We start from the raw sequence: 26,350 nt of genomic DNA, 5'->3' as shown, positions 1-26,350 counted from the left end.
ACAATTTTGGGTGCCAAGCCCTTCAGAGCTTTACTACCAATGGACAATACACTCCTCTGAGGCTTTTGAGGATCAGTGGTTGCCTTGTGCTGTTTGTTTGCTGGGCAGATAAGTTCCCTTTAGAGAAAAAAACTTCCATTCAGTTATTTTTGTTGATTATTAATAGTTTCCTTTTCAGGAAAGTTATTTTAAAGCTAGGTGTTTGTGTTTTAACAGACTGTCAAAAGACTATGTTGTACTTTTAAACAAGAGCACTCTCTTTTTCCTGTCAGTTTAAAAGCTGTTTAAAGTATTTAAAAATATTTGTTCTGAGGAAAAATTTTTCTATTTTTTGGGGCTAGCAAAGTGTGTTAGTGCTTTTTACTGTGTGTTTTTTTTTTATTTTTATCAGCTTTTATGGCTTGTTTTCCATGGGAAAGAGGCACAATTTTTGGCTTGACCATGGAACAACCTGTTTGTCCTTCCTCCAGCCAGAAAAAGAAAAAGTTAAGCAAACATTCTTTGCCACCATAGCAGGCTAGGAATTTGCTTTAGCTGCAGCTGGCTGACTGTGCTGTGGCCATTTGTTACACCTCATGCCACTCATCTTTACCCCAACCCCCTCTAGTGCAGCACCTTCAGCCACTGTGAGTACACCAACAGGCAGTATAAATTATACCATAGGTGGTGGTATGCTGTAATCGTGATAGATAAAAGGAATGTGAACATGTTATTCGCGATTCTAATGCATTTGAAAATGCATAGTAAGTAGAGCTGTGTTAGCGAAGTAGTGGTGTTGTGCTTCCTTTATGAGGGCATCTTCTAAGTCTTTCCTGAATTGGGAAGGCGTGATATAATTTCTTAAGTGTATACGTTGTCAGGGCTGGTGCTTTCAGTCAAGCTTCACTGTCACTCCTTGTCCCATCCCTCCTAAGCAACCTAGTTCATGCTGCAGAGTTTTAGAATGCATAAACTGAACTGTAGTTACAAATTTGCTCTTATGAGTGGTCGGTATACCACAATATGGTGGCCAATCTCACAGAGGGGCGTTCATAGTAAATGTAAATCGGTTGCAGAGCTACTGAGTGAGCTCACTTCTTTAATGTGGAACTCTGTTCCGCATTAACGACCTCTTTTTTTTTTTTTTTTTTTTTTTTGGTCTTCACTTGCCGTGAGAGACCTTCTTTTTTTTTGTCCCTTGCTGGAAATCTGGCAACCCTGCTCTCAGAAGACAATCCTGAAAGATGGAACAGGGAAGGCTTCCCTATTTTGTGAGAATTTTGTGCCCATCCTTGGGAAGCTGCTCCTGCTTCTGCCTTTTATAACACTGTTGGACGCATTTTTTCTTGTCAAAAAGAAACAGAAAACTAAATATGCGTCTACTCCACAAATTTCTTTAAGCAAGAGAAGTTTACTGGGTCTGGCAAAGGGTTTTTGTCAGGGTTTTGATCCTTTTCATTTATTCTTTTCTAGTAAAAGAAAGAAAGGAAACTCCTTTCCTGAAAAGATGCAAGATTCTAAATCTGGATAGGAAGATTAAGGGGCAGATACAGGTTTTCTGATTCAGACTCCTAGGAGATTCTCAATTGTGGGTTCTTCTCTCTTGGAGACTATTACCAGAATGCATCAGTGTTTTCAGTGGGAGTACAAACTCTGTGAGCTGTTACAGAAGGAATATCTCGAACCTTTAGCAATTCCTCCATTTCTGTCAGCTTAGGAGGGTGTGTGTCTCTCTGTCTGTATTTTTTTGATAGCCAGCCTAAAGTTCCTCAGTCTTTAATTTTTATATATTATTTCCAAATCTGACCCAGCAGCTATAGCTTTAGGTAATCCTACTGCTGCTAAGCACTTAACTTTTATCCTACTCTTTCTAATAAAGATGGGAAAATTATTGGTAGGTATGGGAAAAATAGTATGTTTCTGCACATTTGATGTTTAGAATTTTGAGTTCTCAGGCTCACATATTAATGTTTGTACTGACTGATTGCGAAAGTATTTGAAATGTTTGGTCTGCAATTTATTTTTGTGAGGAAACATTTGCTTTAAATTATTTAGCTTCTTCTATTGTACTAATCACTGCTCTGTCTTTACAAGATGTGTATGACTATTGATAATTCTTCCAAGGCTGTAGCCTCTTGGACTGTTTTGTGGAGGTCTGCTGGCTACATTCTCAGAACCATCCAAGAGGTTTTGAATACTGAAATTTTGTTTTCTGTTTTGGATAAAAATTCATTTTTTGGTTTCTCTGCTATAGAAGTGATCAAAAAGTGTGATGAGAGAGGTAAGTTAAATCAGGGAATCTATAAGATTTATCTGCACTCCTTTTTCATATATTTTTATATTTTTCTAACCTCATCCAATTTTGGCATAATGACAGGGGTGTTCCAAAAAGAATTCAGGAACCCCCGAAAACGAGGACAATCCAACTGTCAGTTTGATTATTTATAGAACTTTGCCCCCGCTCCTTTTCCCTTCCAGGAAGTCTGAATGTCCACTTTTATCTTTGTAGACAAATGAGTAAATGCATTCTGAAGAAAATTCATTAAGGGTATAGCTGGCAGTGACAGGATATTCCTCCTTGCCAGGAAGCTATTCCTCATTTAGAAGACCAAACTGTTACTTCCACCTGTCCTTCATTACATGCTGTTCCAGGGAGAGGTAGAACCAGTTCCTCCTCCCCAAGTTGGGAAAGTTTTTGTCAAGGCTGTTTTAGTGCCAAAGAAGGAAAATGCTTGGAGAGCAGTTCTGCTTATTCTTCTTAGACCTGCTTGTGATAGTGCCTAGCTTCAAAATAATGTCACTTCATTTGTTAACTCTTCCTCCTCATTTAAGTTTCCTGGTAACTGTACACTTAAAAAATGTGTATCACATTACTTTTCATCCAGACTTCAGGCATTTCTGAAGGTTTGTGTGCTTGCTGATCACTTTATCAGTTATCTGATTTACCCTTTGGACTATCCACTGGATCAGGAATATTCATAAAGTGGCTAGCTCCAGTTATAGCTCATTACAGGCTGTAGGGTATCCATTTTATTTTTTCCATATGTAGATGACTTGCTTACTTTCGCAGAGTCTTTTTCAAAGTGTCAGGAATCGCTCACTTGGATGAGAGATCTCTTACACAAGCTTGGATTACAGGAGAGCATTCAAAACTCCTTTTTTACTCATTCACACAGGATTGTGTTCCTGGAGTGTCAGCTGGACACCTATGTTCAAAGAGCTTTCCTTCAATAGGAAATAAATACATCTATTTCTTGATCTATATACAAGTTTTTCCACTCAAACTTTGGTCATTGCAAGGGAATACCTCAAGATTTTGGGTCTCATGGCATCTATGATTCTCATAATAACCCTGCCAAGACTCCACATGAGAAAGATACAATTGTATCTGAAGTCTGTTTTGTCACAGCTTCAGTATCCCTTGCTTTGCAAATCCCACTGCTGAGATTTGTCAATAAAAAAAAAAAAAAAAAAAATACTTGGTGGAGATGACAAATATCTCTAAATTCTGGTCTCTCCTTTTCCCTCCCTTTTCCGAAGCAGTCCGTTGATACAGATGTCTCAGACTTTGCTTGGAGAGCAGTTTTCGGAGGGATAATAGTGTAAGTTGTGTGGGTCACCTAGGACAGATGCAAACACAAAAATATGAAAGAGATGCTTGCCCTGATCAAGCACTTAACTGATTCATTTTTGGCTCCCCAAGGCCTCTTCAGGTTGTTTCAGACAATACTACAGGCATTTGGTAGAGCTACAAGCAGGAGGAACCAGGTCATACTCCCTTTGCAGACTAGCCATGTTAACTTAGGATATAGCTTCACAGCACAGTCTCACTCTGCAAGCATCCTTCATTCCATCAGAACAGCATCGTGTGGCAGACGAGCTGAACAGGACCGGGCAGACCCTCACATATGCAAATTAGAATAGGGAGTCTTCGAGATTTGATCCATTTATGGGGAGTTCTTCTAGTAGCTCCATTTTCTTCCTCTCTAATCAGCTGGCATGATTTTGCTCCAGGATTCCATGTAAAAAGGGCTAGAAGATAGATGCATTTTCTTTTTCTTTGACATGAATGTTCCTATATGCTTTTCTACCCTTTTGTCTGATATCAAAGGTATTTTTGAAGATTAAGAAGTACTCCTCCAAGATAATTGTAGTGAGTCATTTCTGGCCCAGGAACAGTGTTTTTTCCTTCTTTTGTATGTGGCCAGGGGTAATTACCTCAAGCTTCCTCACAGAATGCATCTACTCGCACAAGGTCAGGGATATTTGATACAACACATACCCAGTCAACTTCTACTTACTGGCTGGATGATAGGTTCTTAATTTCCATTAGACACCTTTTTTACTAAGGAAGGTACTAATGGAAGCAAGAAAACCTGTTACTAGAAAATTACATATTGGCAAATGGAAAATCTTTTGTAATTGTTGCAAACAACATAACCAGGGCCCATTCAGGACTAGCTGTTCTCTGGTTCTGCAATACTTTTGCAAGTTACCTTCCTATCCTTTCTTACTCCTTCATCAACGTTCATTTATTGGCCATTTCAGCATGTCTGCCCATCGATACTCCTCTTTCAAGGCTTTCTCATGTTAAAATGTTTTTGATAGGAGTTTTACTTAAGAGGCCTCCAAAAAAAAAAAGAAAAACAGTGGCTCCTTCTTGGATTCTTAATTTTGTGTTAGAGAAGCGAACACTTGCTCCATTTGAACCAGTTAATCTGGCTGACTTCAGGTTCTTAACCTGGAAAACAGTTTTACTGATTGCTTTGACCTCTGCAAGAAGGGTGTCTGAGTTGCAAGCTCTTATGGTGAGTCAACCATCTCTCATTTTCCACAGAGACATGGTTTCTTTGAGAACTAATTTGTCTTTTTATGCTTAGAGTGGTACCCAAACTATCCATTCCATAATTTTCTTTACTGATCTTAAAAATGAGGGAAAAAGGATATGCCGTACATTGGATGTCCACTGACAACTTGGGAACTATTTTGACAGAACTAAATCTTTCAGATCTGTTGTCTTCTTGTGAAGGGAAAAAAGGACAACGCGTGTCAATACAAACTATTTCCAAATGGTTTTCTAAGGCTATTACAGTTTGTTTTTCACATCATAGCAAATCTGTTCCAGGCAGGATTAAGGCCCACTCTACTAGGGATCCATATTATGATGTCAAAACGTCATAATATTAAACACCTAAACATTGACACGTATCATCAAAATACATTTACACGAATCATTGAATACTTACAGTGCAAAGAGGCACTTGCCCCCGCAATCCAACATAGCTAACCTAACCTAAAACCCACCCCCCTATCTAAATATACCAACTCTGTGATCACACTACAGCAGAGAAAAGGGCAACACCATGTAACTGGCCAACTACATCTTTGCCCTGGAAGCATTCATCGAATCGTGTAAATGCTTTTCGATGAATACTGGTCGACCATCTGGTGTTCGATATTACGTTTCAACGTCGTAATATAGACCTCCTCTACTAGGGCCTTGGCTTTATCTATACAAGTATTCTAGAAGCTTCAACTTGGTCCTCTGTACATACTTTTACAAGGCATTATAAGCGTGATTCCTTCTCTAGGTTTAGATCAGGCCTTAAAAAGTCCATTTTCCAGGGGCTCCAGAACTCTTCTCCTTCCACCTCCCAAATGTAGTAAGCTAGGATGATCTACCCCTATAGCTAAGCTAAGGCTACTGCAGCAGTGATCAATATAAAGAACATTGTGGAGTTGTGTACATACACTTACCACAATTTTAGATGTTCAAATGATCACTGCTGGAGTAGCCATTCCCTCTCTCCATTTCCCTTATTTGTTGGTGCATTTATGCCAGGGTGTTTTTTTCCCCAGAATTGCCCTTTGAGGGCTTAGCTTCCCTCAGTCTGTTGGCAGGAAAGGTCTGAAATGTTTGGTGTCCAAACTTGTCTTTCAGTCAGCACAGCTTGAGCTGCTTGACAGTTTGGGTGTGTGGAAGGTGCCCTGAAGCTTTGGAAGCTATCCAACTATTACATCCTTGGCAGGATAGAACCCATATAGCTAAGGGCTACTGCAACAGTGATCATTCAAGCATTTGCTATTATGCTATGTTTACTTACACAACTGTACTATCCACTTTAAACATTAGCCTGAATTTTACTGAGGGAAAAGGAAAAAAAATACTAATTTCTTTAGCCATATTTACAGTCATATTTTTAAAATCTATTATGAGGTCCCTACTAAAATAACCATTGTGTAACATTCAGACCTACATTCTTAAAAGTCTTTTATCCTTGTTCTAGAACAAAGATGTGATTTGATACTTTTGTTATACCAGTATAGAGTTTACTATTGGAGACAGCCAGAGTTCTTGAATTACATTTACCCTTGTTCTAATGCTAATAAAGCTTTTTGAGCACTAGATGGGCATATGCAGCCAGTATATTTCAACTGCCTTTTGTAAAATCCATGTCAGCCACATAAAAGTCCTCTAGATCACTCCTGTGTTGTGGAGTTTTTTGGCAGTGGTTCTTCTTGGCATGTCTACTTTTTTCTGTCTTTGAGACATGTCCCTGCACTGAGACCTATGAATGCATTGTAAAACACTGACAAATTTCCAAGAATAAACACTAATAAGAATAATATTAATTAACGTTTCTTCAGAACTTAGTAGGGAAGTGGAGAGTCTCCACAGATTAAGGAAAGTCTTTTAAGAGATGGAAAATTGGTTAGATGTATCTGTTTTATTTCAATATGGAATACCAACTGCTGAATTGGTATGTTTTAAGGTAGAGAGATTACTGTGAAGAAGAAATCACACACCAGTAGCTTTGTAGAATAAAAAAGCATTTCCACTGTATATCTTTTTAAGATTGTTTCCCCATTTTTTTAAGCCAGGGTCAGCTGTTTGTAAAGACACCACAGTGTCTGTGCAGGAGGCAGGCCAGCCCCAGCAAGATCGCCAAAGGTGTTAGCAGCTGGAACATGTCCCGCCGAAAACAGACTACTCCAAACAAACTACATTGTGAGTAGCTTCATTAATTGCTTTACTGCTCCTTTTTCCTGATAAGATTTTTTTTAAATATTTGGCAGGGGATCAGTTTTGGCTTACATTTCATGTATACAGTGGTTCTTCCATTCAAAAAAAATGGCTCCTTTGTAACAGATTGTCTCCATGTCTATTTAATGTTTAGTAATGTCAACAGTATGAAGTGCCAACTTTGTCTATATGGATCCTCATATTTGTCTGTCTGTATATCTATCTGTCTTTGTCTTTGTTGACTGGGAAAGTCCAACTGGGCAGAGCCTATTTTCTGCAGAGACCTGAGTAGAAAGGCTTCCTCATGGTACATTTACGTTAACAAGTGAATTTCAGACATTTCTCAAAAAAAAATTGCATTTCTCAGGAAAAAAAAAACAGTTAAAAGACATGTATACAGTGAAGTGTTTACATAAAAATGCACAAGGCTATACTGTTCAAGTAGCTCTAAATTCTTGCAGGAAATAAATGGATTAAAAAGATTGTTTTGATTGAGATAATGCTTCAAGGTTAGAGCAGCATCAGTCTTATTTTATTGGGACCATGCTATGTTTTAGAGAGCAGATTATTTGAATTTAGGTGATGTAGAAATGATGCACAAATACATTTTTCAAGTATTTTTGATATGGGGAGATTAAAACTTTAGATATGCTACCTTTGTGTAAGGGTATAATGAGGTACTATTTTTAGCTTGACCATGGAACAAACTGCTGGTCCCACGATCGGTCGTTCTTCCAGCTGCAATTAGAAAAAGTTAAGCAAACAGCCTTTGCCACCACAGCAGGTGAGCAGTTTGCCTCATACCAGTTGGGTGACTCCTCAAAAAGGAGCAGTTTACTGGGTCTGGCTCAAGAATTAATTCAGGCTTTTGATCCTTCCTATAAGGTGGTTTGTGGTAAAAGAGGGATACCTGTTTTCCTGAAGAGATTCAACATTGTGACTCTTGCCCGGAAGCTGAAGGGACACACATGGGTTTTTCTCCTACGTTTCTGATTCCAACTCGGAGGAGAGCCGAGTTTCTGATTCTGTCTGTGGGGCTTTCACTTTGAGACTACTTCTGGAATGTGCCAGGGTTTCCAGTGGGAGAACACTAAGGTTTCTGAGTCCCACAGAAAATACTGTGAGCTGTAATGGATGGATTTCCAGAACCTTCACCAATTCCACCAGTTTTCTAAGCTTTGTAGGATGTGTGTGCGTTACTGCCTGCAGTTTTCCTGAAAGCCAGCCAACTGCCCCTAAAAAGGCAAATACAATGTATAAAGTTCCCTTAGTCTTTTAAGATTTTATATTCCCTTCCCAAATGTGACCCAGCAGCTATAGCGTTAGTTAATCCTACTACTGCTAAGCACTGGGTAATTCCAATCCTACTCTTTCTGATACAGATGGGAAGATGATGGACAAATATGAGGAAAAAGTGTATGCTTCTGCAGTTTTGACTTTCAGAATTTTGAATGGTCAGGCTTGTATGCTAAAGTTTATTCTCACTTATTGTGAAAGTATGAAAAATGTTTTGTCTGCAGTTTCTTCTTGAAAGGAAAAGACTGTTTTAAATAATTTAGTTTCTTTGATTATACAATTTACTACTCATGGTTTGCAGTATGTATATAACCCAGTTGATACTCTTCAAGGACTATGGCCACTGGTACAGTTTTGAGGAGGTTTGCCTGACTGCATTCTCGGAACCTTTCAGATGATGAGAAAAATGAGATTTTAAATTCTTTATACAGAGATTTAATTTTTGGTCCCTGTGTTGCAGAGGCAACTAAAAAGTGTGATGAAAGGGGTAAGCTGATTCAGGGGAACCTCTAAGGTTTTCAGCCCTCCTTTTCTAAATTTTCAAAGTAATTTTTTTCTGACGCCTCATTCAGTTTTGGCAAAAAAACAAAATACACCTAAACAGATGTTTAAGAATACACAACAAGAGGGTTATCAAAAGAATTCTGGAACCTCTCAAAACCAAGGATAGTCCAACAAGTCAAAGTGACTATTTAAGGGACCTTGTCCTTCTCTCCCTCCCCTGGCAGCTCCATTTCCCTTCTAGAAAATCTGAACCTCCACTTTTCTCTTTGGCAACAGATAGTTTCAGGTAAATGGGTTCTGAAGATTATTCAGCAAGGTTACAGATGTCAGTGGGAGAAAATCCCTTCCTTCTTTCCAGAGGGTAATTCCTCATCCACCTGACCAGACTCTCTCATTTCCACCTCTCCTTCATCACATATTGTTCCAAGGAGTGATGGAACCAGTTCCTCCTTCCCAGATGGAGAAGGGTTTTTATTCAGATATGTTCCTAGTGCCAAAGAAAGAAAGTGCTTTGCGACCAGTTCTGGATCTTTCTTTCCTAAACCTGTTTGTGATAGTGCCCAAATTTAAAGTGATATCACTTTGCAACCTCAAACTTGCTGCTGACTCAATTGCCTATCCGGTATCTATGCTAATTAATCGATCCATTCTGGAATCAACTGTCCCCACCCTTTGGAAATCTTTCTTCACTATCCCTCTTCATAAAGGTGGAAACTCCACTGACCCCTCAAACTACCGACCCATTGCCATTCTGTCCCCCCTCTCCAAGATATTAGAAAAATGTATTCACTCGCAGTTTCTCAATCACCTCCTCACACACCACTTACTTACCCCTACCCAACATGGATTTCGTCCTCACCACAGCACCACCACTGCCCTCCTCTCCTTCACTCATATCATTGCAGAGGCCCTAGATAACAATAAACTCATTTCCTGTCTCTTCCTAGATCTCTCCAAATCCTTCGATACTGTCTCTCATCCTCTACTTCTATCCAAACTTGTAAATCTCCACCTATCCCCCTCCGCACTTGCCTGGTTTAATAGTTACCTATCTGGCAGGGAACAATCTGTCAAATGGCTCTCATCCTCCTCACCTTTCCTTCCCATCTCCACTGGTGTTCCCCAAGGCTCCATCTTGGGACCCCTTTTGTTTAACATCTTCACCAATGATCTTTACACCTCATGCAAACAATCCTCCCTTATTCAGTATGCCGACGACTCCACACTTATATCCATCTCAAATAACATTCCTGAACTACACTCCCTGACCCAATAGGCCCTACTATCAACTGAACAATGGCTCTCTCACAACCTATTGATCCTAAATCCCAAAAAGACCAAACTCCTACTTTTCCTTCCCCGTTCTCTTTCTCATCACAAAACCTCCTTTTTTATTACATCTTCTAACAATACAAATATTCAACCTGACACCCACACAAAACTCCTAGGGGTCATTATTGATGAACTCAAGTTCAACCTACACATACTCCAATTTATAAAAAAAAACAAACCAGAAACTAGGTTTGCTATATCGGAACAAAAAATTCCTAACCCCTGAATCTAGACTTACCCTGGGCCAGGCACTCCTCCTCCCCTCCCTCTTACACGCCGCCCCAGTTCTTGCCAATATCCAGGCCTCCACTCTAAACAAACTGCAACAGACTTACCATAAAATAGCCAGATTCAGTACTAACTCCCCATACAACTCACACCACTGCATTTCTTTAAACTCTCTTCAATGGCTTGAACTTCCCCAGTTTCTGCTATCTTATCAATTTCATATGCTACACTCTATTCTTTATAAACCCTCCTTCTGTCCATCTCTATCTTTCTTAGTCTCCATCTACATCCCATCCCGGACCCTCCGTACTTCTAACCAACAATTACTTGATATCTACCACCCAAAAGGGTCAGTAGGCAAACTACACTACAAACACTCCCTTGCCCATGCTTGGAACAAACTTCCCCTTGACTTACGTTCAATCTCCCACACCTCACACTTTAAAAATTAACTAAAAAGCTTATTTTCTCAATTCCAGAACCTGCCCTTGCCATGACCCTACCTAGTCTTCTTTCCCTTTATGTACCCTCAAAAGGACCATACTTAGTACCTCATTACACCTCTCTCTCCAATATGTCTACTATGCATTTGCACAATTTTATACAAACAAAAAATGTTAATTGTTGACCTATTGAACTATATCAATGTAAAATTGTTACTTAGCTTCTTTTTAATGCAACTTTAACTTTATGCATGTATCCCAGCATATGTGAATTGTTTTGCTATAACTGCTATTATTATCAATATTATTAAAAATTGTACTTGTTTTAAAATGTATTACTGGAACTTTTCTCCTCGGGTCTCCACTGACAATGGGCCACAAGCCCAGTTGGACAAACCCGGTTAACAAATATCAATAAATAAATAAATAAACCTGTTGCATCTTTATCCTCATTCATGTTTCCTGGTAACACTAGATTTAAAAGATGATTATTGTCACATCCCTATTCATCCAGACTTCAGACGTTTCTTGAGATTGTTTTTGTGTCTGGATCACATTATCAGTTCTCTGCCTTATCTTTTGGACTTTCCACTGCACCAGGAGTGTTCACAAAGTGTCTAGCTCCAGTTATAACTCCTTGCAGGCTACAGGGTATCCACATTTTTTACATATTTAGACAACTTCCTTATCTTTGCAGAATTTTTTTCAAAGTGTCAGGAATCTCTCTCTTGGACGAAAGATCTCTTACACAAACTGGGATTCCAAGATAGCATTCAAAAGTCTTTCTTGACTCCTTCACATAGGATTGTGTTACTAGGATGTCAACTAGACACCTCAGTTCAAAGAGCTTTTCTTCCTCAGAAAATAATAATTCTTTCTTTAGATCTATTTCTAAGGTTTTCCACCAGACTTCAGTCACTGCATTCAGTCATGATTTTGGGTCTCATGGCATCTCTGATTCTCATGATACCCCTGGCAAAACTCCACATGAAAAAGATACAGTGGTATCTGAAATCTCTTTGCCCCTAGCAGTAACATCCTTTATCTTTTCAAATCCCAGTACGGAGGTTTGATAGAAGAGAATTCTTTTGGTGGAAACAACATATGTTCTTTGCGTTTCACTGCTGCAGTCCTAACCATTGGGTTATCCATGCTGTGGTAGCACTCAGTCGGTCCAAATACCAGAGTCAAGGTTTTGTGCATCAGCTGCTGTCACTTGCTGGCTGACATCAGGTCATCAGAGCTATAAAGGAGAGCAGGCAATGCCATTACCTCAGTCTTTCTTGCTGTGGAGCCCATAGCAGAAGCAATTCACAACAGTGCCGTTTGGCTGTTTACAGATTTCGAACTTCAGCTGAAAACGTCTAAAGCTAAGTACCCCGTTGGGGATCCTTCCTTTTTCTTGCACTAACCGATGTCTGAAAAAGTCAGTAACTCTCTCACCCGTGGAAAGTAAATACCACACCCGAGACTTCCATTCTTACTGTGTCACTTGCTTAGGCCCAGATCATGACGTACCTCGCTGTCAGTTCTGAGTCCTCTTTAACACTAGAACTGTTCATCGTAGAGCTCTATTTGTAGCTAGATATTTTCGTCTTCCCTCTCTGATTATCGATATGGCGTCCATCAGTCAGCAAACTGCAGATCTTTCTAAAAAATGTAAAGTTTAGGATAGAGACAGACCGCATAAGGCCAACCTTCCGATAACACCACCACTAAAAGGGTTGTCAGTTCTTCGAAATTCAGTGAGGCACTTTTGCAGCCCCTGATGCCCGACTTGATTACTTTGCAGGCCTCTACTGAGACCCTTTCAGAGGCCTGTATGCCTCAGAAAATTGCACCTTTTAACGAGCCTTTGGCTGTCTCTGCCTTGGTTGGGTCCAGAGCCGCTACGCAGGCACCGGCTTCCAAAGTTACCACTCACACTTCAGAATTCACTTCAAGGCCTTCGCCCTCTCTTCCAACTAACACACAGATAGCACTGAGGAATACTCTTCAGGCCAGACTTGCAGCTACTCCTAAGAAAACAGCAAAAAGTCTCCATTCCAATACTCCTCCCCCTCCTCAAACTAGAATGCTTAAAATGGTGGAGGATCTCATCGTTTTCATCCAGGGTAATCGGGCCACACCAGCCAAAAGGAGAAGGGAACCTTCTCCAGACATCCAGTCAGATTTAGACTCACAGGGATCTGACTCCTCTGTTTTTGAAGAAGAAAAGACAGAAGAAAGAAACTGTTGCAAAAGAGAGTAAAATCCCATGATTGGAGGAACTTCCCTGGTCAGCCTCAGTAAGAAGCTGAGATTCCTCATAAAATCCTCCAAAGCTAGTTATGAAAACAAAATTGCCACTGATTCTAAACCACAAAGCATTTTATAGCTATGTCAAGAATCTCAATGGCAACACTCGGATCTGCTCTGAGTTACAGCACAATGGCACTAAATATACAGAACCACCTGATATTGCCAACATCCTGGCAAATAGGTTCAGTGCTAACTTTCCCCCCTGTCACCCCCTAAAGGGCCCATCTCTATACCAGAAGAATGCAAAGTTCCTGTAATCACGGCTGCACAGGTAAAAACCTCACTCTCCAAAGCCAAGAACACAGCATCCATGGGACCTGACAACATCCCAGGCTGCATTCCACATGAACTACAGAATGAACTGGCACCCCACCTAAGTACCATGTTCAATCATAGCCTCACCTCAGGCTTTCTGCCCATTGAATGGCGCACCGAGATGGTTATCCCACTCCACAAAGGGGGAGCCACAGCAGACCCTGAGAACTACCGCCCCATTAGCCTGACAAGCCCCGTCTGCAAGGTCATGGAACGTATCGTCATGAAACTCATAAACAAAGACATTGGTAATCTCCAAACTCTGGACCCCACACAGTTCTGGATTGTAAAAGGCAGATCATGTCTCCTAAACCTGATAGACTTCTTTGAAGCAGTCACCAAAGCCATAGATGAGGGTAAGGTGGTTCACACAGCCTATCTAGATCTTGCCAAGACTTTCGACACCATCCCCCTCTCTGGAATTATAGATAAACTCACTAGACTAGGTATAAATCCCTATGTCACAATATATGTTGCCAACTGGCTCTGACAGAACCCACACTGTGAAAGTAGCAGACTCCAAATCCGACTTCAGACCAGTGACAAGTGGAGTACCACAGGGTTCAGTCCTGGGTCCTCTCCTGTTTGGTATTTACTTCTCTGAAGTACAGGCTAATGCAGAAGGTCTTTGGCTAACTAAGTTCGCAGATGACTGCAAATTAAGAGGCATAATCAAAACTCCAAACGATGTGGACATCCTACAAAAGGGCCTCAGTGAGACAGATGCCTGGTGTGAAAGCCATGGCCTCGAGCTCAAAACCAAAAAGTGCATTGTCACCCCCTTTGGTAAAAACTCTGTATCCATGAACTACCACTTAGGCCGTTGTCTGCTTAACACCGAAATTGTGATAAGAGACCTTGGGACACAGGTGGACAGTAGTCTCTCCTTTGAAAATCACATCGCCACAGTGGTCAGGAAATCCTTCTATATGGCACACCTCATCACAAAAGGTTTCTCATCCAGAAAAAAAGAGGTCGTTGTTCCCCTCTACTCATCACTCATTAGACCCATTATAGAGTACCACACCCCTTTTGGTATGTACCTCACAAGACATCTACAACAACTGGAAAGGCTGCAGAAATACCTCACAAAGAGGATTACTGGCCTCAAACAGATGCCCTATGCAGACAGTCTCAAACAAACTCCAGCTTTCCTCTGTCGCATATCGCCTACTCTGCCTAACATACAAAGCTATGTCAAAGCCAGAGCTGCAGGACATGCTCCACTTGAAGAAATCCCAATTCCTCTGAGCTATACGCTCTAGGGACCTAAACCTTGTCATCACAATAAACAGAACATGCTGGAGGGATAGATTCCTGTCCCAGAGACTTCCCATACTCTGGAACAGGCTACCTATCTGTCAAACAGAGCTCCTCCTTAGCACTCTTCAAGAAAAATCTTGATGATTGGATGGGAAATAGGAAATTCACCTCTGGGATCACTTCTGTGGCTCTGCTTGTCAGGGGCAAAGGAAAATAATTTTCATGGGTGGCAAAAGCCAGGGTACCTTTTTGGCCAGGCTTATATAGTCCCTAGGACCAATAGCCTAGTACCTACCTATGAACCTATAAAATCCTCTTACTGCCTCTGAAGACTCAGATGCAGAAGAATCTATTTCTTCTGCATCACCCCCTGAGGACTTTTCCTTTGGGGAAACCCTCAACACCCTCAGGGAACACTTCCAATGGGAATCAATCCAAGAAAAGACTAAGGGTTTCTGGACCTACCCCAGCACAGGCCTTTGGCCATCTCACCCATCTTGGAGGTGGTAGATGATGTTTACCAAGAATCCAGCCTTATTCCTGACACCCTTCCACCGGCCCCCAGAAAATCTGACGGGTACTACAGGGTACCTGACTCATAAATTCCTCTACAGATATCCTATAGCAGATCCAGAGGTGATTACTCAGGGACCTAAGGGAGTTGAGGCTACCTCTGCAAAGAATTCTACTCCCTCAGACAAAGAATCCAGGGCCCTGGACAGATGGGGTAAAAAAGTATATACCTCTGCAACTTTAACTATAAGGGCTCTCAACTGTCAGTTCCATATGTTAAAATATCAACAGTACACTTTGGAACTTATGAAACAGAAAATTTCTGCTTTTCCAGATTTTGCCAACAATAAAAAGATAGCAGAATTACTGCACTCTTCATCTCAGGTGGCAAAGCACTTCTTGCACTGTGGATTTGATGCCCTAGAAGCGTCTAGCAGGGCAGCAGTGACAGGATCTGTTATCAGAAGACATGCATGGCTGAAGGAGTAACCTCTCCTTGATCATGTCAAAGCTAAAATCATGGATGCACCTCTTGACAAAGACTGCTTGTTCACACAGAAAACTGAAGAGGTACTTAAAAAGATGGAAGACAAAGCAAAATTGATGCAGACTGTTAAAGATTTTCTTCAAGTACAACCTCCTAGGTTCAGCAGAAATTTTCCCTCCAAAGACTGGTCCTTTCCTGCACCAAACAGGCAGGCAGAAGGCAAAACCTGTAGGGACAGACCCACCGGGACTAAAACTCAGAGCCAGCAAAGAACAAAACAGTAGCCCCCTTCAAACACTAGAGCAGGGATTTCAAAAGCAACCCTGTGTGGAAAAAGGTCTCGATGTCTACCTTTCCCATCTCTGCTTTCTCCACCACACCAAAAGCTAGGAGGAAGACCATATCTGTGCAGAGAAAATTGGAACTCTGTAACAAAAGATCACTGGGTCTTAAAAATCATTGCTCAAGGGTACAAATTCAATTTCCAAGAAATACAACCTCCAAGAGGATACCCAGACCTACCTCCAAACCAGTGGGCAGAAGCATTAAAACAAATGCAAAACCTAATATCCCTGGGGCAGTAGAACCTGTAACTCCAGAACAAGTTGCAAAAGATTTCTATTCCAGACTTATTCCTTGTTCCTAGGAAAGAGGGGACTTGGCATCCCATCCTGGACATGTCCTTTCTCAAATCTTCCTGGTAATCCCAAAATTCAGAATGCTTACCTTACAACAGCTTCTACCAATGCTGCCAAACAAAGCTTGGATGGTCAACTTAGACCTAAAGGATGCTTGCCTGCATATCCCAATAAGGGAATCATGCAGAAAATTCCTGCTCTTCAGAGTAGGATCACTACACTTTCAGTTCTCTGTTTTGTCCTTTGGCTTATCTACTGCTCCCAGGGTATTCACCCAATGTCTAGCTCCTGCAAATGCCTTTTGCAGGCAAGACCATGTACAGATTTACCCTTACCTGGATGACTGTCTCATCCAGGCAGACTGCAAGGAACTGCTCCTGCAGTACCTCTCATTTATAAAAATCCTACTCTCCTCTCTGGGGTTCACTGTCAACGAAAGGAAATCAAAACAGACACCTATCAGGAAAATCATATTTCTGGGAGCCTTACTGGACACAGAATAGCAAATGGCCTTTCTGTCCCCAGAAAAAACAGTTTCCTACCAAAATACTTCACTACTCTGGCCTCCCAAACCCAGCTTTCTGCCAGGAAGTTCCTACAAGCTCTAGGGTACATAGCCTCATGCATCCTCCTGGTACCTCTGGCCAGACTGCACATAAGGAAAATTCAGTGGTACCTAAAGAACCTATGGTGTCAACAATCACAACCTCTGGGCACCTCCCTGCCTGTTATCCCTTGCATAAGATCTGAGTTTCTCTAGTGGGCCCAGGTCTGTGCTCTGAACAAGGGACTTCCATTCACCCTCCGTCCATCAGACCAGACCATAACTACAGATGCTTCGGACATAGCCTGGGGCGCCCACCTAGAAGGCCAATGCGCCTAAGGTGTCTGGGATGCACAAATACTACCCTTGCACATCAGCCAAAAGGAAATGATAGCAGTACAAAACACTCCAGCATCCTTCAAACCCTACCTCAAACCAGGGGTGGTTCTCATAAAAACAGACAACACCACAGTCATGTGATACACCAACAGACAGGGAGGGACTCTATCTTACCCTCTGTGCAGACTAGCCATGAACCTGTGGCTAGCAGCCTCTTCCATGGGACTACATCTTATAGCCCAATACCTATCTGGCATCAACAACATCCTGGCAGACTACCTAAGCAGAAACCTGCTGGACCCACATGAATGGCAAATCCACAGAGACATTTTTCTGCAAATTACCGACACATTGGGGACCCCCCAGGTGGACCTCTTTGCCTCTCATTTAAATCACCAGCTACAAAAATTCTGCACCAGGAAGTACCATCACCTAGCCTGGAAGGGCGATGCCCTGACCGTCCCTTGGAATAGCCTCTTTGTGTATGCATTCCCACCCCTACCTCTCATTCCAAAAGTACTAATCAAGATAAGGGAGGAAAAACCAAGACCAGTACTCATTGACCCAGATTGGCCCAGACAGCATTGATACCCACTGCTGCGCAGCCTATTTTACCAGCACCCCCCCCCCCCCGGCAGCTACCACTGATACCTCACCTGCAACCCCGAGGAGGGAAGACAGTGCTGCACCCAGACCTTCAGACACTCAAGCTCTCAGCATGGCTGATTCTACCAAAGCCAACAAGGAATCTATGCTAAGCAAGCAAGTCCTTGACATCATCACAGAAGCCAGAAGGCCCAGCACCAGAAAATCTTACGCTGGAAAGTGGAAAAGATTCTGCTCTTGGAGCCAATCCAAGAGGGCAGACATACATCTGCCCTCCATTCCTCTTATTCTAGATTATCTTGCTGAGCTTCGTAATAAGGGTCTCTCCTTCTCCTCCATTAAGATCCATGTCTCTGCCATCTTGGCACACTTTGATACAGAACAGCCATTGTTCTCCCACCCTGTTATCAAACAATTCCTTAGAGGAGCCTCTAATATCAGGCCTCCCAGAAGACAGCCCACCGCAGCCTGGGACCTGAACTGTGTTTTAGAAAAGCTTACTCTGCCTCCCTTCGAGCCTGCAGCATCCTCAGAACTAAAGTACCTCTCTTAGAAGACCTCCTTTCAACTGGCTATTACTTCAGCCAGGAGAGTGTCAGAGCTTCAAGCCTTAATGGCCATTGAGACATTTATCATCTTCCATGCAGACAGGGTCTCCCTGAGAACCAATCTCTCCTTCATGCCAAAGATGGTTTTGGATGTTACCCTCAACCAGGCCATCCACCTGCCCACCTTCTTCCCTAACCAAGGGGAAAAGGGTACTGCATTATTTGGATGTGTACAGGCAACTCAGATTTTATCTGGATTGTACAAAGACATTCAGGAAAACTGACCAGCTCATGGTCAGCTTTAAAACAGGGGCACAGGGGAAACCAATATCCAAACAGACTATTTCCAAATGGATAGTACAATGCATCCAATTTTACTACTCCTTGCATGGAAAACCACTCCCGAGGACCATCAGAACCCATTCCAGTAGGGCAACCTCTACTTCCACAGCATTCCTTAGAGGAGTACCCACCAAGGATATCCTGGAAGCTTGCCGCATGGACTTCAGTCCACACCTTCACCAAACATTACCATCTGAACCTATTATCAAAAGCTAGGGCTGGGTTTGCCTCTGCAATTCTGCAGGGCTTGCTCAAACAATTCTAAGTTTCTGTTAACCTTCCACCATTCTCCTCAGCTTTGGGAATCTTCCCAATGGTTAGGACTGCAGCAGTGAAACACGAAGAACATAGTACAGTTGTGTACACTCACCATAAATGTAGATGTTCTAGTGTGTTCACTGCTGCAGTCATGCTTTCCCTCCCTCCTTCCACCTGATATCTGCTTTCCTTAGAGAAACACATATTTCTATGGGGGTCTCTGACCCCAGGACTACTAATAATTATTAAAATTGGACTTCTTTGGTTGGGTAAGACAAGAAAAACTGAAGTAATGATGTCACCCGCTCTCCTTTTTAGCTCTGACGATCTGACGTCAGCCAGCAAGTGACAGCAGCCGATGCACAAAACCTTGACTCTGGTAATCGGACTGACTGAGGGCTACAAAAGCATGGATAACCCAATGGTTAGGACCTCAGCAGTGAACACACTCTAACATCTACATTTATGGTGAGTGTACACAACTATACTATACCCTTAAATCCATATTTCCCATTTTCCGTTCCTGCTGTGAAGCAGTCAGTCAACACAGATGCATTGGACTTTACTTGAGGAATATTTTCAGGAGGTATAAAAGTGCAAAGGGTTTGGGACACCAAGAACAGATGCTAGCACATAAATGTCAAGGTGATACTTGCTCTGATCAAGGCACTGTCCTTTCTGAACCATCTTTGCTCCCTGGGACCTTTTCAAGTGGTTATAAACAGTACCACAGTCATGAGGGACTTCATGATGCAAGGGGAGAATCAGATTGTACCCCCCTTTGCAGACTAGCTGTGGTACCTTGGGATATAGCTTCACAGCACAGTCTCATTCTACAGGCATCCTGCATTCCATTAGAGCAAAAGTGTGTGGTAGAAAAGCTGAGCATGACCTAGGAAGACCCTCATGAATATTAACCAGATCAGGGGGGGGGTCTTCAAAGATTTGATCCATCTGTGGTGTGTTTTTCAGGTAGACCCCTTTGCCTCCTCTCTGAACATTCAACTGGCAAGATTCTGTTCCAGAACTCCATGCAAGAAGACTGGGAAGACAGATGCCTTTTCCTCTTCCCTGGACAAGAATGTTCCTATATACTTTCCCACCCTTTCCACTAATATCCAGGGTACTTCTGAAGATTCTGAAGGAATCCCCCAAGAATATTGTGGTCACTCCCTTCTGGCTCAGACTGCCATGGTTCTCCCTTCTTTTGGAAATGGCCAAGGGTAATTACCACAAGCTTCCTCAGAGACTGGATCTAGTCACACAAGAACAGGAGTGTTTGATGCACTCTGACATCATTCATCTTCAACTGACTGCCTAGATAGTAGGGTCTTCCTTTAAGACACCTATTTACTAAAGATTTGCAGCAGGTACTAATGAAGGCAAGAAGGCCTGCTACTAGAAAATCATATATTAGCAAATGGAAAAAGTTTTCTAGTTGGTGCCAACAAAATAACCAGCACCCATTCAAGGCTAGTTCTCTGGTGTTACGAAATTTGTGAGTTACTGTCCTATGTCCTCTCTTTTTCCTCTGTCAAGGTTCATTATCGGCCATTTCAGCATGTCTGCCCATGGATCCTCTTCTTTCAAAGTAGCCTCATGTGGAAATGTTTTAAAGGGTTTTTTCATAAGAAGCCTCCAAGAAAACTGGTGACCCCTCCTTGAGATCTTAATTTTGTGTTAGTGAAGTTAACGCTTGTTCAATTTGAAACATTTAATCTGGCTGACTTGAGGTTCATAACATGGAAAATAGTTTTACTGTTTGCTATGACCTCTGCAAGAAGGGTATCTGAGTTGCAAGCTGTTCCAGTGAGTCAGTCCTGTCTCATTGTCCATAGGGAAAGGGTTTCTTTGAGAACTAATCCTTATTTTATGTCTAAAGTGGTATCAGAGTTTACTTTAAGCCAAACTGTCCATCTCCCAGTTTTCTTTCCTGAACCTAAAAATGAGAGAGAAAGATGCTCCATACCTTGGATGGAGACAGACAGCTTTGGTACTGTCTTGACAGAATTAAACCTTTCAGATCTTCTGGTCCATTGTTTATTTTTTGTGAATGTAAGAAGGGCCAACCTGTGTCAAAGCAGACTATTTACAAATAGTTGTGTAATGTTATTACCTTTTGTTGTACTCACCATAAGAAAACTATTCGGGCAAGGTTAAGGCCCACTCTGCCAGGGTGTTGGCTTCATCTGTGGCTTTTAGGAAGGGTTGGAATATAGAAGTATTCTAGAAGCTGCTATTTGGTCCTCTTTGTACATTTTTACAAACTACTATAAGCTTGATTCTTTCCTTACATCCAGATTAAGTTTTGCTAGGATCATTCTCCAGGGGCTGCTGGACTCTCCTCCTTCCACCTCACAAATGTAGTTGGCTAAGGTAATCTTCCCACGTAGCCAAGGTGCTGCAGCAGTGATCAATATGATAAACATAGAACAACTGTGTAAGTTGAACTTAATCATAACTGTAGATGTTTGAAAGATCACTGCTGCAGTAGTCGCTCCCTTCCTCCATCCCATTTGTTTTTTATGTGCTTTTTATGCCAGGGTGTGGACAATTATTTATTTAGTTAGTTTTTGTTTTTCCTAGCATTGTCTTTTGAGGGCTCAGTGTCCCTCTCTCTGCTGGCAGGAAAGCTCTGAAGGACTTTGCTCCCAAACTTGTTTTTTAGCCAGCTCAGGTCTAGCTGCCCGACAGTTTGGGAATGTGGAAGGTGTCCTGAAGTTATGGAAGCTGGCTGGCTGTTATATTTTTTGCCAGGGTGTAACTCCATATAGCTGAGGCTACTGCAGCAGTGATCATTCAAGCATCTACTGTTCTGGTACGTTCAGCTTATGCAGTCTACTTTCTGAGTGTATAAGTAGGTAAATGGTCTCTTAGTGTGTCTGGAGGGCTACCAGCTGTCCTAATTTTGTTGGGTCCATTAGTAAGAATCCACTCTAGGCTGGATTGCCTACCAGTGCTTTTGTGGGCTTCAGAAACTGATGTAATTAATTTTGTATAGCCATATAGTTTTATGGAATCAGGTGAGGCATTGCAATTGATACGCTACCAGTCTATATTTAGGTCTTCTAGTATTAGTGTTTCATGTCTGATATGGAGGAACATCCAAGATAGAATATTTTCCACAATTGTAATGTTTTTACCCGGTATGATATAGTTGGCTGCTAAATAAAGCATTTTTTAATTGATTTTGAAGTGTGAAATAAGTAGCTCTGCATTATTAAATTGTGGTATCTCTTGGTTTAATTTCTCCCAAGTCTTTTGGGTTTCCAATACCATGATGGGAATGAACCCCATTCCTAAGTTAGGGTATGATTAAAGTTCATAAAATTAGTATTGTTTCAAACTTTGATGCTAGACAAAAGGGCTGTTTGTGGTACCCACAATGTGTGCAGAATTGATGTGCCTGCAGTTCATACAGAGTTGCATGTATTGGTAGCATATCTAAATAAGACTGTAAATTATTTTTATTAGACCTGTTACTCCTGCTGCTGTTGGAACTGTCTGGGTATCTTTCTTCCACATTTCTGCCTACAAATCCTGTTTTTTTATGTCTCTCTCTCTTTGTAAGACACTGTAATCACTGGGTGTAGCAATTTTTTTCTTCACATGGACTACTGTGTCTGGTTTTCTTGTATCAGTTTTCTGAACTGTGGTAATGGGTGATCCCATGTGATACAAACTTCATCATTCCCTATAATGCTTTTGTGGTTCATGTTTCCAGTGCTTGTCAGATACTTCAGTAGTGTAGTGTTTGCACAATCCCCAATGCAACAGTCCTGCCATATTATTATGGCTTTCAGTATATAGGCCCTCTGCCATTAGTGTGTCATACCCAGCAACAAGATGTGTGACTGTTTTCAGTTCTGTTTTACAGAACCTACTTTTGTCTGTTTCTCCCACATGTTCAGTGAACTTTAAACCAGTGTGTATGTTGTCCATTATCCTGGGCCACCAATATTAACCTTTCATCTTTTGGTTTAAATTCACCTCTCCTTGACAACTCCTGCATCAAATCCTGATCAGTGTGAGGTTGTCCCAGGAGATTTCTATACTAGGCACTGTATTTATAGCTTTTCCATATTTCTTTTATCCTCATCTGATCCTTCTTCTTATATTCTCTCTTGTTTTTTTTTCCTATTTCTGGTTTGATTTCCTTTCCCTTTTGGCACCTGAATGCTTCTGCTATACTAAGCAGAGAGGTCATCTTCACTATGTTTGGATCTGACGAGGTCAGCAGATATGTATGCAGACCCACAGTCACAGATCTGTACAAATAACCAATTTCACGGAGGCATATACCTCCTTCAGAACAAGGAATATATAATCCTGGAATACACTGATTTTTATGCATCATTTGAGAAGCTTGAAGCATTTTTCTTGTTTTTCTGTCCAACTGATCCAATACCTTTTGGGACCAGTCAGTCACACCAAAATACCAAAACTGTAAGTTAAATCAAGGAGAGCAAATAGGTTTATAGGTTCGACTTTATTCCTAGATGTCAGGGCTGTTTTCAGTATTAGAGTTAGTCTTCTGAAGTATTCTTTACTGAGTTTTATTTGCATTTTTTTCATGTTTTATTGCTGATCCTTCATTATTTTCCAAATATTTATAAATACCTTCCTGCCCAGGTTCCTTTAGTATCACATTCATGTTCTAGACTGATATTTTTTTTTTGGTACTGCAGCTTTCCTGCTTTAAATTTGTTTTCGCACATTTATCAAGACCAAATGTCGCTCATATCATCCGAGAAAGTTTTAACCACTTACAGTTGTGCTTTTAACACCTCAACTGATTAACTGTACAGTTATAAGTCACCCACAAAAAAGTAAATCAGAAATCTTTAAGCAAGTTTTTTTTTCTAGGAGCCAAATTATAACCAAGACCTAAACTGTTAAGTAAACAGCTAAGTGGGTTAAGGTCAAGCCAAACAACAGCAGTGACAAAGAATCACCCTGGAATATCCTCCTTTGAATTTTTATCCCTGCAATAATAATTTGCCCTTTGTCATGACTTAATTGCAGAGTGGTTTGCCACTGTTTCATAGTCACTGTAACGTAAATGGTAAGTGTAGGATGTATGTCCTTCTGTTCAGTGCAATATTATTTACATGTGAGTTGTATTCCGGCAACCGTCCTGATGTCCGGCCTGTATACAAAAGCTTAGAGCCACTGCCTGTACGTGGGACATCACAAGAAGGCACAGTCAACATTAGTCATAAAAGGGACGTCCACACGTACAATCCTCAGTTTTTCTCCACCATTCAGAAAGGTTGACTTGTACTTTTGGTCTGCTGTTGAATACCGTTGATGTTATCTTCCAGCTTGAGATAAGTACCCCATAAGGGATTTAATATATTGCTACTGCCTTTTGTTTTTGTTAATGTTATCCAGAAAGGGCAAGTGTAGGTGTGGAAGGCAAATTCCACATAAGGATAGTCACGAGCTCTGCTTGTTTTGCTTAGGGCCTAATCACAATCACCAGGCCTGCTCTATTTGTCAGGCTTTTGTTCCTAAAACATTGCGCAGTTATCTGTCAACCTTGAATCTCTATTTAGAAAAGCAAAGTCTCAGATGTCTGGCTAGAGACTCCATGGAAGGCTCCACGAGTGCTTCTGAGCTATCTGTTAAGAGGAGGATTTGCAAGGCTAGGCCCCAATCCTCTTTAGCTACTCCTACTTCTTCCGACGTACCTCTTGAAGTTGATGAAAATCCGGCAGTGTGACCAGAGGTAGGGTTCGCTCCCTCGATGGGTACTAGTATGGAAGCCATCAGGAGTGGAGATCCTAGCATGTCCGCAGATGACTTGGGGGAACTGCGGCTTGTTATTGCAGAAAATTCTGGGACTGTTCCAGCTCCTTTATTTAGGGAAGTGTTGGAGGTAATGCCTACATTTGCCATTTCTTCCCAAAAGGAAGAACATGTTAAAAAGAAGCAAAAATCTAAGCATGTTCCTTTTACTCCTACCCCTATGTCGGATTGGGAAATTTTTTCACAGGGTCTCATTAAGGCTCTGATGGCTCTGAGGCATCTGGCTCTGGCTTCTCCTATAGCCGGCCCAGCCTTCTCCTTGTCCCCAGTGCTACCATCAGGGTCCCAGGGGCCTACTTCAGGGCAGTCTGTGGAATTCCAAATTCATGATATTGATTCTGAGGAGTCTTCCTCAGATGAAGACTCCTTAGCATATTCCACCCAGATCCTTTCTTCCCTGGAATATGCTTCCCCAGAGGAAGAGTTTAATGGGGGTGACTCCACCGGTTGAAGAGATTTCCTTTGGAGAAACTAAAATGAGGGAATTCTTTAAGTGGGATTTCTCTCAGAAGAACAAGAGAGAGATTCTGAGCTACTCCAGCTAGGCGTCTCTGCTCTTTCAGCAATTTTACCAGTCCTGCCAACCTTCTTGGATGTCTTTAAGGCAGTTCCAAGACCCCAGACTCACAAGCCCCTGCTCCTAAAAGACCTGATTGCTTCTGTAAGGTCCCTGTGGATTGTAAGTTTCTTTTTAAATGCCCCTCAGCTGTGATTTGCATTGTCTGATAAAGCTTCAAGGCTATCTCTCTCAACTAAACTACTTCCTTCTGATAAGGAAAGTAAAATTTTGGAAAGACTGGGTAAGAAGGTTTAGACCTGTTCCACCATAGCCATCAGGGTTCTAAATTATCAAACACACATGTCTAGGTATGCTTTGGCCTTGCTACTCAGGCTACCCAGGCTGTTTCCCCATTGCCTGAATCTGAGGCTTAAATCCTTGGCTCTTTCACTTTTAACAGCCTCCTCTCAGGTAGCTAGGCACTCAACCAAGTGCAGTTATGATGCAGTTGAGGCCTCTTCCAGAGCAGCAGCTTCTGCATCTGTTCAGAATAAAGGTGGAAGGATACTGCATTCTTTGGATGTGCACAGGCAAGTCAGAGTTTATCTGGATCGTACAAAGATATTCAGGAAAACTGACTAGCTCTTGGTCAGCTTTAAAACAGGGGCACAGGGGAAACCAATATCCAGACAGACCATTTCCAAATTGATAGCACACTGCATCCAATTTTGCTACTCCTTGCATGGAAAACCACTCCCTAGGACCGTCGGAACCCATACCACTATGGCAACCTCTACTTCCACAGCATTCCATAGAGGGGTACCCACCAAGGACATCCTGGAAGCTTGCCGCATGGACTTCAGTCCAGACCTTCACCAAACATTATCATCTAGACCTATTCTCAAAAGCTAGGGCTGGGTTTGCTTCTGCAATTCTGCAGGGCATGCTCACCCAATCTTAAATTTCTGTCAACCTTCCACCCTTCTCCTCAGCTTTGGAAATCTTCTCAATGGTTAGAACTGCAGCAGTGAAACATGAAAAACATAGTACAGTTGTGTACACTTACCATAAATGTAGATG

The 26,350-nt window shown here is 41.7% G+C and overlaps 1 protein-coding gene across 6 annotated transcripts in view; it reads left to right on the top strand.

The window, feature by feature from the left end:
• The window catches only part of ZNF821 (zinc finger protein 821), a 748,458-nt gene that overhangs the window by 281,164 nt on the left and 440,944 nt on the right, over window positions 1–26,350 (top strand). For 4 of the 6 annotated variants that reach the window (XM_044081495.1, XM_044081494.1, XM_044081493.1 and 1 more), the window contains exon 4: window positions 6,858–6,988. The exons of 1 other annotated variant lie outside the window; for it this stretch is intronic. In XM_044081495.1, coding sequence (XP_043937430.1) covers window positions 6,858–6,988 — 131 coding nt within the window. The remainder of the gene's footprint in view (window positions 1–6,857; window positions 6,989–26,350) is intronic. One more of the 6 variants, XM_044081497.1, reaches the window with a different exon arrangement.

The sequence above is a fragment of the Protopterus annectens genome, chromosome 8.part0 (assembly GCF_019279795.1).
Source record: "Protopterus annectens isolate FY-2018-M chromosome 8.part0, PAN1.0, whole genome shotgun sequence".
Lineage (NCBI taxonomy): Eukaryota > Metazoa > Chordata > Ceratodontiformes > Protopteridae > Protopterus > Protopterus annectens.
This window is presented reverse-complemented; position numbering and strand designations above follow the sequence as displayed.